This window comes from Maylandia zebra, linkage group LG20 (assembly GCF_041146795.1).
Source record: "Maylandia zebra isolate NMK-2024a linkage group LG20, Mzebra_GT3a, whole genome shotgun sequence".
NCBI lineage: Eukaryota > Metazoa > Chordata > Actinopteri > Cichliformes > Cichlidae > Maylandia > Maylandia zebra.
Window position 1 is genome coordinate 35,049,213 of NC_135186.1, and position 15,614 is coordinate 35,064,826.

Consider the following 15,614-nt stretch of genomic DNA (forward strand, 5'->3'; position numbering starts at 1 on the left):
CATCCTTTGTAGGGACCCTTGGGAAATAAAGGAGTGGCTGAAAGTACCTTCATTTAGTTGGAGTTGGGAAAACTGTATTCAAATAAATGGACTGTTTCTGTTCAGGAATAGTTGGCAGCTTTGTGCTTATTCAGGAGGTATCAAAATTTGAGAGCATCTCAAATTTTTCTGATACCCAGTGGAAAAGAAGTCATATTTGAGTAAATGTTCTCATTTTCCTTGTATTTTGCCTCCTCTACTTTTATTTTCACCTAATTTCCTTTTAAAAATAAGATTTGTTATTTTGTTACATTTTCATTTCTTGTGTCCTCAGGTTCTTTTACTTTTACATTGCAACTGTTTCCTCTATGAAGCACTTTGAACTTTTGTCACGTGTATGAAGTGTTATGCAGCTAAAAGTTAGTTTGTGCCCGTCGACCAGCTTGTCGACAATCAAGTGTTTCCTGACAATGTGACCAGTAACATGTAAAAAATGTTTTCATTTGCCTGGAAAACTCCAGGCATCATTACAGCCTGGAGCCAACACATACAAGGAATTAATACTTGTTTGTTTTTTATGCCGATGATGCGAGTTTCTACATCACATCCGACTCATCTCAGCTTTATCTCTTTCCTCTTTCTTCAGTAAACCTTTAAATGCAGATAGTTTTCATTTCCAGAGTCTTACTTTAGTCATATTTGATTTGGTGTAATATGATATATATGATAAAATATGATATAGATAACAGATATGTAGCTTTAAAACCCGTTCTCCTTTTCACTACTTTAGCACCACTGTACATATTCCTTTAACAAACAGCAAACTCAGCTCATTTGCACTCATGTTTTATGAGCATGAGTGCAAATGAGATTTAACACTGCACTGGATTGCTCAGGATCAAACATAGCAGACCCAACATAGAAAGTGATTATTGTGGTTTTACTGGTCAAAGAAGCAAACAAAGACCAGTATGAGCCTACAAATATTCATTGAATACATGAATGTGTTGATATTTGACATTAAAAAGAGGAACTGAACTTAAGTTTTTGTAGAAAGAAGTGTTGATCATAAGAGAAAGGACGTTTGTTAAGAGAACCTCAAAGTGTGAAGCTATCATCACCAATTCTACAAAACAGTCTATTTATTAAACAAATTTTATTACGTGTGTGTATTTTCAGGGTCGTGACAGCGATAGCACAGCTCTGTGTGTGAAGAACAGATCGGCTTTCGAGCACCAACACCACCACCTGCTGCACTGTCTGGAGAAGACAACGGTGAGGTTTCAGACATTTAATTTCCCTCAGGACCATCAACTATTACATCTTATGCAGACAGAACTCAAGCTGCCTCTTACTTTTTTGAACACCAGTTTAAAATATCTTCAGCAGTTCTTTGTCTTTGTACAAAGCCTTAATATAAACTCTGTTTCTGATCCTAGAAACAGAAGCTGGATAAACAGACTCACCAAATTTTCCTTTAAGTCGCCCTTCTGGATTCTCTCAGTACATTTTGAAATTTACATTTCATTCAGCCCTTTTCATCCATGCCATTAAAATAAGCTTACAGTCATTCAGTGTAGAGAGAGAGATATTTTAGCTTCACTTTTTAAGACGGTCAGCAGTCACAGACTGAAGATCACACATAGATTAATGAACAGAAGAATTTCAACAGCTTCATCTGGAAAAACTAAAGACAAAAAGACAATCATATGCAGAAAACACCCTAAAAATAACACAAATATCCCAAAAATAAAAGAAATGAGAAGAAAAAATATACTTAAGAGACTGTAAAACTGTAACATACAAATTAGGCCACAAAAATATGCAGAGGCAGAAAATCACAAAGATTTAGATTTACGACTTCAGAGAAATGCAAAAGCGCATCTTCCACAATCCACACATGCAAGATTGAAACTTCAGCTGACCTCCCTCCTTCCTGCCTCTGCTTACAGAACCATGAGTTCACAGATGAGATGACCTACAGCGAGCTGTGTATGACTGAGTCAGTGGGCTTCAGGACCAGTCGCAGCACTTCTCTATCCAGCCAGCAGGGGGCACAGAACAACCCCACCGGCTGCTGCCCCCGCAGGGCCAGGAGGCGAGCCGCCATGCGCCTGGCTAACTCCACTGCATCAGTCAGCCGGGGGAGCGTCCAGGAACTGGACACCCTGCATATCAAAACAACCTCCATACCGCCACAAACGTAAACACAGATGCTATAATCAGATAAAGATACACACCTGCGTATCTAAATTTATCACACAAATAAAAAAACAACCTTTTGCTTATCTTTTCTTTTCTCTTTTTCTTTATTTCAGTCGTTCCAGTCTGAACGCCCAGGCTGACAACCTAAAGCTGAACTGCGGGGAACAAGATTTCACTGCTGCAATCATCAGCATTCCCACGCCGCCGGCCAACACACCGGACGAAAGCCTCCCCCCATCGCCTGCCCCCATCCCCGGCATCCTGCGCAACACCCGAGCAACAGCTTTTACCCATGAAACCGTCAAAATCTCCTCCTTATAACCTCCAGCTCCACACATGACATCCCTCCTGACACCCCTCCGCCCCACCAGCCACTTTCCCAGTGAACTTCCTTTGAACCTCTGATCCTGGATCTGGGGCGCTGCTAGCTGAAATATCGGGAAGAAAATACTCAGATTGATTCCTGACTGATTGCTTTAACTTCCACATGCATTTCGCTGGTTACATGGATTAAACAGTCGTATAGCTAAAACAGCAGGTGAGATGGGAAGAAAAATGTACGACCACATCCAATGACAACTGAAAAATAAGAACCTCAAAAAAAAAAAAAAGCTCAAATCAAAAGCTACAACTTCATGAACGAAGCAAAAGACCTTCTTAAACCTTTAGGATCCACCCTCATGCATTTTGTCTCCTTGCACACATTTGACCCGCCTTGCACAGTTTTGACCTTTTAGATCTCATTGCACAAACCCATGAAGGGTTCAACCTGAAACATCAGTGGAAAAGAAGCCAAGACTCCAAAAGTCATCCTGAACTGGCTGATGGTTTGGCTGGCTTCGTTTTCCCTCCTTTAGAGGAGGCATGCTAAATGACTGCTGACGACAGAAGTTTTATTTTTCAGTGTAAACTCGACATGAATGGACTGAGTGGTTTTATAAAAACAAGAGAGCATTACCTGTTGCTTTGGGGGGGACCAACAACCACCAGAGGATCATTTAGAACAGGCTGGTTTAGTTATTGGTAAAAGATTTAATGGAGATGACCTGTAGACAACCAAATAACCCTCAGCAGCTTGAAGGGCCATATCTAAGACATTTTGAGGTTTTTATTTTCTTGTAGGAAACGTGTGCCGGAACTTTTGTTTTCTTTGGCTGGATTTCTTTTCATTCCAACGACAGACTACATGTTGAAGCCTGAATGGAGCGACAGTGCTGCACAGCTAAGTTCACTTCTGGATCTCTTTTGCTTGAAACATGAAGGTTTAAACTCTAAACAAAAAGCTGAAAGACTCATCTGCACTCAAATGGACTTTTGAAGAGTTTGTGGACGAGCTCTCTGACGGTTCTCGCTGAGCAGCTGAAGGTCTCATATTTAGAAAATCAAGGAAATCATGAAGGGGAACTCTTGATCACTTGAACTTCAAATAATTTGGGAAGCTCAGTGAAACCCAACAATCTTTGTTGAGCAACTTGCAAAACTACACTGGGCAGTCTGCATCTTTAAGGAGCTGGTCTGAGCAGCACTGGACTCACCTGGTTTTCTAAATAAACTGTGGAGAGTTAAATTAATGGTCCTGGACTGGATTACTCTGGTCTAGTCTGACTGTAGCTCTGAAGTGTTTGTCAGTGTTGACACTAACGCCCAGACCGGGATCAAGAGCCTTTTACCTTTCAAAATATGCAACATTACAACAAGCAGGAAAATAGCATCAACAAATGAACAGAATAATATTAATAACAGTTATAATGTGTGTGTTTAAAACTACAGTAATTATTGCAGGGAACAAAGTGTAAAGCAACTAAAAAAATGAATTTGTTATGCGATCTTTCCACTGAGAGAGAACATAACGAGTATTCTGCAATAGATTTGAAGGGGAAAGGAAACGCCGACACTGAAAGCTCTTTAAGCGCTGAGAGTACGTTCGCCCCGACGACGGACACTTTGGAAGAAAAAGGCTTGTTTTTCACATCTTTGCTGAAGTGGAAAACATCCACATGAGCAATGATTCACGCTTGTTTATATCATTAATCCTCTGTTTCTTCTGTAATGTCTTCATGCTTTTAAAGGCTTTAATACGAGTAACTCATCCACAATATTTATAGAGCTTATTTAATCTTTTGCCAACATGCTCTTATAACATAAGGTAATGTTATGATGCTAAACTAAAGTTCCAACAAATGAGAAACTTTTAGAATTTTTAGTTGTTTTATTTCTTTTAAATGTATAATCCAATTAAACAAGTCATGATGCTTCTTTACAAATAGTTGTTTCTCTGAGCACGAGGCTGCCAGTGACATTCAAAAGTGTGAACATCTATCAGCTGGACAGTAAGTCAGCTAAGTATGTTACTGTTAATGGATCGGGCGAGTCCGTTTTTAAACCAACAAAATCACTTCATAACTGTAAAAGAAATGTTGTTCATACACCTGGTAATCATGTTTACACTTGTAATGAAACCGCTCTGCGACCAGACTGAGACGCCTCCTCCGGGGTCACACAAGTGAGATATAATGTTCACATCTGTGCAATCAAACTGCACCAAATAAGAAAATGAACCAGAGTTCAATTTGAACAGACTAAACAGGGCATTTGTACACAGTCTTTACCTTACACGTTCAAGAGAGACGGGTCTCCTTTACTGGCATCTGAACGCTGACAGAGAGGAATCTGTGCGAGAGTCTCAGTCTGTTATCAGCTAAATCCACAAAAATCTAAATCTAGTATAACTAAAATAATGATCACAACTCTACAAATAAGGGATTTGAAGTTGAACATTAATGTTTTTACTTCTTAGTATGCAGGCGGAAAGAAATGGTAACTCGATATGAGTTTAACTGAGTTCAGTGCACTGATTTGAGTAAAATAAAGGCTCTGTTTGCATCTATGGAAACATGTAGCGTCAGCGCTCACTGGGCGGAGACTCGTGCTCAGATGTGTTGAAAGTTACCCTTTAAATATACGTCAGCACGTGCATTCAAAACCATACATGCTTTTTCAAGAGTGGACGCCGTCGGCCACGTGTGAGCTCAGCCGCGAGCGATTTGTTGAAGCGTTTCCTTGAACCATTTAAGAGCGAGTGTGAATGCGTGACACACAGACAGAAGACAAGAGGTACATACTGTAACATATTTTGTATCATAAACTTTCACCCGCATCTTCCAATCAAATCCTCAAATCTAAACAAAAAAAAGATAAAAATAGAGAAAAAGAAAAAAGAGATGAAAGTCATCGGGTATCTGACTGGCGTTCCTTCGTGCATGAGCCTCGTACAGTAGAAGTAGCACTACTGATCATAGGAATTTATAAAGCATATCAGAGAAAAAAAGAGAAAAAAACACGACATAGTGGGGAAGAAAATCTCATCATCTGTTCTTTTGCATGACGACTCTTATTGTTTTCTCTCCTGCCAGTTGTTGGTTTGTTTTCCTCATCCCCTCTGTCCCTGAATCTTTTCAAGACGAGTGTTTGCACCACCGAGCAGTTAGATTACCGAGAAGCAGATTATTATCAGTGAATCATTCAGGCATGTTCCTCGCCAGAATGCAAAGTGTGTATGCGCGAGGTCGGGCGGCTGTTTGTGCGTGTACGTGTGAATGCGTGTATGTGTTCGTATGATGAGCAGTCACAAATATGCATGGATACCGTTATAGGTATTTTATCTGTTTTCTCCTGTAGTTTAATGAGAGAGCGGGGACTGGACGGACGGGCTGGACGGATCTTTGGCTTGTTTTCTGAAATACCTTCGCAGTCTCAATGTTTTCGCTTTATTCTGTAGCTATGGCCTCCAGCTGGCATCCACCCCCCCACTGTCTGTGTCGAATGACAATTACACAAAAAAGGCGCATTGATGCCCACTTGCTTACTCTTTAAGTCAGTTATTATCAAACTTAAAAATAGGTTGTGTTAAATTAGCCAGCTGATACGCTGTGGCCTCGTTGGCCTTCTGACTTTTGTTTTTACATTTCCTTTCCCTTACACGTTTCTTTTAATTATTATTACTTTTCAATTCCAAAACTGTGAAGCAAGTTCATTTTTTAAGTTGATATAAATCCAGTGTTATTTCATGAGTGAGGTACTGTCACTCATGCAGATGCTGATGGGTGGAGCCATGGCTGGGATTCATGGCTTGACTGTAATTTACTGGGGTCTGCTGTTTAATGTCATGTTGCTTTGTTGTCTCTGGAAATCAGGAAACATCTAAATTTAAATTTGAGCGTCCTGCTTTGGTAATTTAGTCCTGTCATAAACCTTCATAGAGATGTAATATATACGTTTCAGTCATGGCTTACAACGGGACATACGTGTAGTGATTCAGGGGGTGACGCTGTCCTGGGGACTGGCCTGACCATGAGATGTAATAATCACGGTTTAAGTGTAGTGATTACCGCAGTCATAGATTTTATTGTGATTGGTCGGCAGGTCCAAATTCATCCATTAACCCCCCCCCCCCCCCCCCCCCCCCCCCCCCTCCAGTCAGATGTTCTCTGTATGTCACAGTTTCAGCACGAGGTTTAAAGAGCAACCTAATAATTCCAGTTATTAATGAGAAATGTAATGAGATGAAATTAAATGTAATGTAGTAATGAGAAAATAACAATTTTCCTTAATGCTGTGTTTAGATTTATAAGCAACAGGAATCTCCTGATGAGGATCCGGAGTCTTGGGGAAAAATATAAACTGTTCTTTCTGACTCTGTCTACTGCTTACACTGTTATATTTTTCCAGAAGCCCAAAGGCTACTCATAGAACCAGAGTTATGTGTGCAACAGATTTGATGAATGTGTGAAAGACTGTTTCCAGTTAAAACTGGGTGTTAAGTTGCTCTTTAACTTATTTATGTTGCTTTGAGAATGACGTGGTGGTTCTAAAGCATTTGAGCACAGGTAATTCAATTTAAATGTCACTTTTTTTTAAATGTCAGGTGAACCTGACTGAAGCACACTGGTCTGATCCTGAGGTGACACAATGGGAGCTTAGATGAGATGATCAGCAGCATTTCAGACGCCTCAGAGTTAAAATGTTGTTGTTCAGTCTCAGAGAGAGAGTGAGGAGCGATGGATGAATGATGGAGAAAACAGCATTAAAGCACAGAGGTGTATATTCCATTCCACTAATAAAGACAACAGAAATCAGAATGTGGTGTGCTGCGTTTGTTCCTCAATATTTATCCGTCACTGTTACAAACTGCTCGTGCAAGTCCACCAGTTTGTAACAAACCCCAAACTGTCCAAAATTCCCCAGAATCGCTGTTGGCTCATTATTTCTGGATCTATTTTGTATCTAACTTGTGAGCTCTAGCATCAATGGATTCAGGGGTATGCTTGGTAAAACACTGACCTCTAGTGTCGTGTATACAGATTACAAGCCACTGTGTTTCCTTTTATTCCTTATTCTGACATGGACACTTAGTGCCCTGTATCAAATTTTGTTACCAGATAAAATGGTACAGAAATCTGCAGGCACATTTGCAGATTCACATAATAATAAATATGTAAGAGGTGCTCCTGCAAATATCACAGAAACAGCCATCATTTTAAAAGGGATCTGATATAATCGAGCTCCTGGTTTTCTGAAGTTTCTCTGCTTTTCACTCATTTTCAGTCGACTCCTGATATCTGACCATTTTCAGAGGATTATTTTGTCACTTGTTGAAGCACTGAACACTGACCTATGAATCAAGGCACCTAATTCAAGGGAGTGATGTTGTGTCTACACATAGCATACTGTACATTTTCACTGCTATGCAGATGACACCAAACTTCAAGATTCAAGATCCTTTATTTGTCACATGAATGTCGCATAAATATGCAAATACAACACGCAGTAAAATGTGTCCTGACACACTCAACTGTGCAAAAAAGAGAGAACATTATATACTTTATCTATCTTTATCTATCTATCTATCTATCTATCAACTTTATCTATTCATGAAGCCAGATAACACACACGAATTGCTTAAACTGCAGGAATGTCCTGGATGACCTCTAATTTTCTGCTTCTAAAATCTTAGAAATATGGTCTCTAACCAGATTCTTACTCTGGATGGCATTACCTTGGCCTCCAGTAACACTGTGAGGAACCTCGGAGTCATTTTTTGACCAAGACATGTCCTTCAACGCACATATTAAACAAATATGTAAGACTGCTTTCTTCCATTTGCATATCTCTAAAATTAAAAATATCCTGGCTTCCCTTCATTGGCTTCCTGTTAAATCTGGAATTCAAAATCCTGCTCCTCACATACAAGGTCTTAAATAATCAGGCCCCATCTTATCTTAATGACCTTGTAGTACCATATCACCCTATTAGAGCACTTCGCTCTCGCTCTGCAGGCCTACTTGTTGTTCCTAGAGTATTTAAAAGTAGAATGGGAGGCAGAGCCTTCAGTTTTCAGGCCCCTCTTCTGTGGAACCAGCTTCCAGTTTGGATTCAGGAGACAGACACTATCTCTACTTTTAAGATTAGGCTTCAAACTTTCCTTTTTGCTAAAGCATATAGTTAGGGCTGGACCAGGTGACCCTGAATCCTCCCTTAGTTATGCTGCAATAGACGTAGGCTGCCGGGGATTCCCATGATGCATTGAGTTTTTCCTTTCCAGTCATCGTTCTCACTCACTATGTGTTAACAGACCTCTCTGCATTGAATCATATCTGTTATTAACCTCTGTCTCTCTTCCACAGCATGTCTTTTATCCTGTCTTCCTTCTCTCACCCCAACCGGTGCAGCAGATGGCCCCGCCCCTCCCTGAGCCTGGTTCTGCTGGAGGTTTCTTCCTGTTAAAAGGGAGTTTTTCCTTCCCACTGTCGCCAAAGTGCTGCTCATAGGGGGTCATATGATTGTTGGGTTTTTCTCTGTATCTATTATTGTACGATCTACTGTACAATATAAAGTGCCTTGAGGCGACTGTTGTTGTGAGTTGGCGCTGTATGAATAAAATTGATTTGAATAAGATTAGACTTAGCAAAGAGCCCATTTTAAACTCCATCTTTAGGCACTTCGCTACTAGAAGCCTATTGGAAAAAACATATCATGTGTATAAGCTTCACATGATACCATGTGTCCTCTTTTTTTATGTGAACAAACGAAAAATGCCAAAGACATAAAATACTATTTCTGTACTAAGAAGGCGATTCCCAAAGAGCTTCGTTTTTCAGCATAAAAATCCCAAACACACTAAAACCATACCTTCATAGACACACACCTGTTAGAATTATAAACTTAGTTTTTGCCTTGTGTTTTGTTGTATGTTTGCATGTGTCAATAAATTTTACATTTTCCTAATAAACTGTAAAGAAATACAGGATAAATCAAGACCTTATGCAATTTCAACAATTTCAACAGTCTATGTCAGTTTTCCACATTAAATCAAGTCTTACAGATTACAGAGGACATACCGGGGCGATCGTGGCTCAAGAGTTGGGCGTTCGCCTTGTAATCGGAAGGTTGCCGGTTTGAGCCCCGGCTTGGACAGTCTCGGTCGTTGTGTCCTTGGGCAAGACACTTCACCCGTTGCCTACTAGTGGTGGTCAGAGGGCCCGGTGGCGCCAGTGTCCGGCAGCCTCGCCTCTGTCAGTGCGCCTCAGGGTGGCTGTGGCTACAATGTAGCTGCCATCACCAGTGTGTGAATGTGTGCGTGAATGGGTGGATGACTGGATATGTAAAGTGCTTTGGGGTCCTTAGGGACTAGAAAAGCGCTATATAAATACAGGCCATTTTACCATTTACATAAACCCTCAGAGTTGTGTGTTACACATTACATCTCCTCATGGCCAGACAGTTTTTCTCCTGTGGAGTAAACCTAGTGTCACCACACCAGAAACAGAAATAGATTTTTCTGAAAAAACGTATACCTATTACTTCATTGCAGTTATCACACTGTGAGGAGCAGTGCATTGGTGAGCCGGTTCTGGCTCCTCAGCCATATCTTTGACACCTCTGTTCTATCTATCTGACCCTCCATCAAGGAGGTTATGTTTTTGGTAGTGCTCGTGTGCATGTCACATCTGTATATCTTGAAAGATTTTGCATGAATTTTGACCACACTCTGCAGGCGATGTAGAGTGGGGTCATGTCAGCAGTCCATTAAAATCTGGCTTACACCCACCGCGGTCTTCAAGGTCGACTGAATGATTTATTGGTGGAAAATGGACAAAAAGCCTTATAACTTAAAAACTATGATTCTTACAAGTGTTGTTGTCAACATATAGAAAGTACTTGATTCATCTGCGCGTCAAAGTAATAATAATACTAAAAATATCTATTTTTAAAAAAGTTCTAACTGCTATTATTTGTATTGATAATATATAGGCATAAAGTGAGTAATATACAAGGATTTTAAATATCACTTTACTTTGGACATATGACCTCTTCTTTGAAGTCAAGTAGAGTCAAATTTTTCATAAAATGTCTATTATTTTTAAAGCAGCGCTTAAAATTCAGCTGTCTTTGTGTGTGTTAGCTACATTTAGGAAATGCTACTGTTACATGGGGATTCTAATTCCACATTGCATCCAAATATTACACTACATTTGACCTCTGACCTCACTTTTACATTTGACATTTGCCTTTCTTTCAACTTAACGCCAAAAAGCATTTCGAGTATGTTTAAAGATTTTACTGTGTGATGAGCTGTGTGATGATTTAGAAATATCCCGTACTGTACTGTAATATAATAAGCTCAGCTTAGTCATGTCCAATTATTTACAAATCAATAATAAGCAATAATAATGAAATAGTAGAAATAGTCATCTGGCACTGATGTCAAAATTCATTTAAAATTATTTTTAAATTATCTGTACGTGTGTGAGTAGACGTGGGGAAAGAGGCATCCGTCAGTATGAGTGTGTGACAGGACTAACTTGTTTTACTTGAAAACTTTACTGTGTTAAAGTTACAATTTTACTGTGTAAAATTTCCCTAGTATCAGTTTTGTTCTTCTTTGATTTGATGTGGTTTGACACTTTGACCTGGTGGGAGAGTCCCAACTTTTGCACCAATTAGCACCAGAACTGCAGAGGAAAGTTCAACAGGAAACAGTTCTTTTAACAGTTTAGCAGTTTAACCTCGTTGCAGCTCTCTTGCCCTTTTTTATTCTTTTATCTTCCATATCCAGCTATGACGAACCACTAGAAAATAGTTTCTTTGCACAATGACATTAAATAATCTGTCTATACCACATAGTTTAAAGCTTTGATTACTTATTATTTTACAGAATTCAAAATATAAAGCTACTCATATACAGTGCTGTAATATATATAGATCAGACTTAAATGATTAAAGCCATCTCCAGCTGCAGCTTTACAGTGAAATTCATATTAACAACCTACAATAAACAGTCACAATTTAAAAAATTAATATTATTGATATATTATACTAATAATCGATGCCTTTACTGTACTTTAGCTACTTTAAGGATATTTTAATGCCAATTTTTATTTCTCTCATTGCCTGAGCACAATTATTACTTTTATTTCAGAGTCCTTAAACTTGTTTCAGTACTTTGTGAAGCAGTTTTTCAATTAAAAAAACATAAACTACATAATGAGTGATTCTATTGGAGCATCTTAAAAGAAATGCAAAGTTTGTCGAGTATTTGGAAGGTGCTGGTGTGGTTCTCACAAGTTCGGGTGTAGACAAATGATGTGCAGCTAAAACCACATGCAACTGGAATGGAAATTCAAAAAGCAAACAAACCCCAAAAAGTTTCCTGTTGGAAACCACGATTGTTCACAGGTGCCAGGCTGCAGGCTATTTGCTTCCTCAGGAAACTGACACCTTCTACCAAAACATACAGTCTAAAAGTCACAATGAATAATGCAGTGATACAGTCTGTTAAAACAGCCAGCATTGTTGCTTTATTCACTGCTTTATTTCTTACTACGTTCTATTTGAAAAGGACTTTGTGTGGATGCAAAGAAAAAAAGCTGTGACTGGTGGTTACAGTGGGGCAAAAAAGTATTTAGTCAGCCACCGATTGTGCAAGTTCCCCCACTTAAAATGATGACAGAGGTCAGTAATTTGCACCAGAGGTACACTTCAACTGTGAGAGACAGAATGTGAAAAAAAAATCCATGAATCCACATGGTAGGATTTGTAAAGAATTTATTCGTAAATCAGGGTGGAAAATAAGTATTTGGTCACCTCAAACAAGGAAAATCTCTGGCTCTCACAGACCTGTAACGTCTTCTGTAAGAAGCTTTTCTGTCCCCCACTCGTTACCTGTATGAATGGCACCTGTTTGAACTCATCATCTGTATAAAAGACACCTGTCCACAGCCTCAAACAGTCAGACTCCAAACTCCGCCATGGCCAAGACCAAAGAGCTTTCGAAAAATGGAAGACATACAAGACCACTGATAATCTCCCTCGATCTGGGGCTCCACGCAAGATCTCATCCCGTGGGGTCAAAATGATCATGAGAACGGTGAGCAAAGATCCCAGAACCACACGGGGGGACCTGGTGAATGACCTGCAGAGAGCTGGGACCAAAGTAACAAAGGTCACCATCAGTAACACACTACAACGGCAGGGAATCAAATCCCGCAGTGCCAGACGTGTTCCGCTGCTGAAGCCAGTGCATGTCCAGGCCCGTCTGAAGTTTGCCAGAGAGCACATGGATGATACAGCAGAGGATTGGGAGAATGTCATGTGGTCAGATGAAACCAAAGTAGAACTTTTTGGTATAAACTCAACTCGTCGTGTTTGGAGGAAGAAGAATACTGAGTTGCATCCCAAGAACACCATACCTACTGTGAAGCATGGGGGTGGAAACATCATGCTATGGGGCTGTTTTTCTGCCAAGGGGACAGGACGACTGATCCGTGTTAAGGACAGAATGAATGGGGCCATGTATCGTGAGATTTTGAGCCAAAACCTCCTTCCATCAGTGAGAACTTTGAAGATGAAACGAGGCTGGGTCTTCCAACATGACAATGATCCAAAACACACCGCCCGGGCAACAAAGGAGTGGCTCCGTAAGAAGCATTTGAAAGTCCTGGAGTGGCCTAGCCAGTCTCCAGACCTCAACCCCATAGAAAATCTGTGGCGGGAGTTGAAAGTCCGTGTTGCTCGGCGACAGCCCCAAAACATCACTGCTCTCGAGAAGATCTGCATGGAGGAATGGGCCAAAATACCAGCTACTGTGTGTGCAAACCTGGTAAAGACCTATAGTAAACGTTTGACCTCTGTTATTGCCAACAAAGGTTATGTTACAAAGTATTGAGTTGTATTTTTGTTATTGACCAAATACTTATTTTCCACCCTGATTCACGAATAAATTCTTTACAAATCCTACCATGTGGATTCATGGATTTTTTTTTTCACATTCTGTCTCTCACAGTTGAAGTGTACCTCTGGTGCAAATTACTGACCTCTGTCATCATTTTAGGTGGGGGAACTTGCACAATCGGTGGCTGACTAAATACTTTTTTGCCCCACTGTATATATGACTCTGCCTGCATGTATAGTGGTTGTCTTACTGCTCTGTGGTCCAAATCTTTCAGAGGTTCTGGAAACAGACATGCTTATACTGTTCAAAAAGATATGATGGATGAATCTTTGTCTTAATCTTTGTTTTTTGCAGAATGTGGTATGGTGGAATAATTAAGATTTATTCTGTAATTCAGCTCTGTAATTATGAGGTGACCAACTGAGTGAAATCACCTAAGACCCAGAGAGGAAGCGCTTAGGAGTCCATCTGCGCTCTCCCTAAGAGATGAGGGGGAGGAGCTTGGTCATTTGGGAGGGCTTCAGAATACAGCTGCTATTACGCCACATAAAAAGGAGCCAGGTGAAGTGGTCTGGGCACCTCTATGCCCTACAAGAAGGAAGCCCAGGATATACTCAGGACTCTCTAGAAAGATTACATCTTTTAGGTGGGTTGAGAAAACCTCAGCGTGGAGAGGAAAGATTTTATTTTGAGCCGTGTAACCATATTTAAAAAGGGAAAAAATGGATGGATCGAGATATCATGGAACATTAGTTAATTCACTCTAAGAATGATGATTTAATTTGTAATTTTCACTTTTTAATGTTATTCTGTTAGTTTTAGTTTCCTGTTATTATTACTTTTGTTCTTACAGATTTTTTTCCTTTGTCATGAAGATCTGAGCTGATCACGAGGAGTTGCCGTGCACCGACTCTTATCTGCATGCATCTTGCATGTCTCGTGTTGCTCGTTTTCTAGGCCGTGCTTTGGTTCAGAGTCGCTCGCGGTATTTCCACTTAAAAACCACTGGATGTGGTCCGGCTTCCGTCATGTTTGAGAAGTTGAACCTGGTCAGGTGTTTTCAAAAACCCGAGTACAGATCCCTCCAGGTCTAAAGAATATACAAACATGGCAGCAGAATGTATCCGACAAAAAAATAAAACAACGAATAATCCAAGACTCTTCTCCTCAGTAACGAGTCATGAGCTCCTTCTTTATGTACTCATTACCACAAAACTACATCCTCGTCATTAGCTGATTGAAGCGGGCTGCTACTGGATAATTCCTTTTAAGTTGGTGAATTAAACTTATGTTTAATTTGCTTTTTTTTTTTAAGTCCTTTTGCAAATGGAAATTACTGGTGGTTTCTTCCAGTGTTTTTAAATTAATGATGAACCAGTACTCAACATAATGTTTTATACAAGTATAAAATCGTCATATCAGTAGTAGATACCATTGTTTCCATCTTCTCATGTGTAAATTGACAGAAAATTGAAGTTTTTAGTCTTTGCTTTGGAAGCCTTATGAATGTTTTATCTGCAAAACAATGTTTCTATTACTTTCAGTATCTGATTATTATGATGTGGTTTTGAGGGTTTGAACATTAATTGAATTGTGTCTGATTGTCTCACACCAGTTACCATCAGTAGGGGAGACCGGGGATAGTTGTAACATTTTTGACATTTCTGTCTGTAAATTGGAGCTCTTTTAAGGTAGTGGATTCAAAATGTAATGCAAAGTATTTACATGTCTCTGCTATTAAATAGTGCAGCTATTTTCTCTGCAGCACAATTACCCATTGCATGGTATGGCCTCAAACACAAAGAGTGAAATGTTACAATTAACCCCATAGTCTGGGTTAGTTGTAACATATCCTGGGGTAAAATGTAACACAATGAAATAAGGGTACTAACAAAACATTAACATGTAATCTTTGTTTATTCAACACATGAATGCACTTACAGCCATTTATGTAGCTGTGTGTGTGTGTGTGTGTGTGTGTGTGTGTGTGTGTGTGTGTGTGTGTGTGTGTGTGTGTGTGTGTGTGTGTGTGTGTGTGTGTGACAGAATGCAGACATCTAGCTTTTGAACATATTCCAACCCCCCAAAAAAGACAAATTATGGAATTTTCTGCAACTGAATATTTCATTAATTTTGATTGGTCTTCCTTGAGTTTGGCCTCATTGGCTCAGTGGGCATTATAACCTACAACTCTTGCACC

General features: G+C 39.8%; 1 protein-coding gene across 2 annotated transcripts in view; it reads left to right on the forward strand.

Moving 5' to 3' along the window:
• The window catches only part of kcnd1 (potassium voltage-gated channel, Shal-related subfamily, member 1), an 80,552-nt gene extending 73,237 nt beyond the window's left edge, over window positions 1-7,315 (forward strand). For both annotated transcript variants that reach the window (XM_076878346.1, XM_024806475.2), the window contains 3 exons: window positions 1,159-1,254; window positions 1,932-2,182; window positions 2,298-7,315. In XM_076878346.1, coding sequence (XP_076734461.1) covers window positions 1,159-1,254; window positions 1,932-2,182; window positions 2,298-2,505 — 555 coding nt within the window. In that variant the 3' untranslated portion in view covers window positions 2,506-7,315. The remainder of the gene's footprint in view (window positions 1-1,158; window positions 1,255-1,931; window positions 2,183-2,297) is intronic.
• Window positions 7,316-15,614: the final 8,299 nt, after the last annotated feature.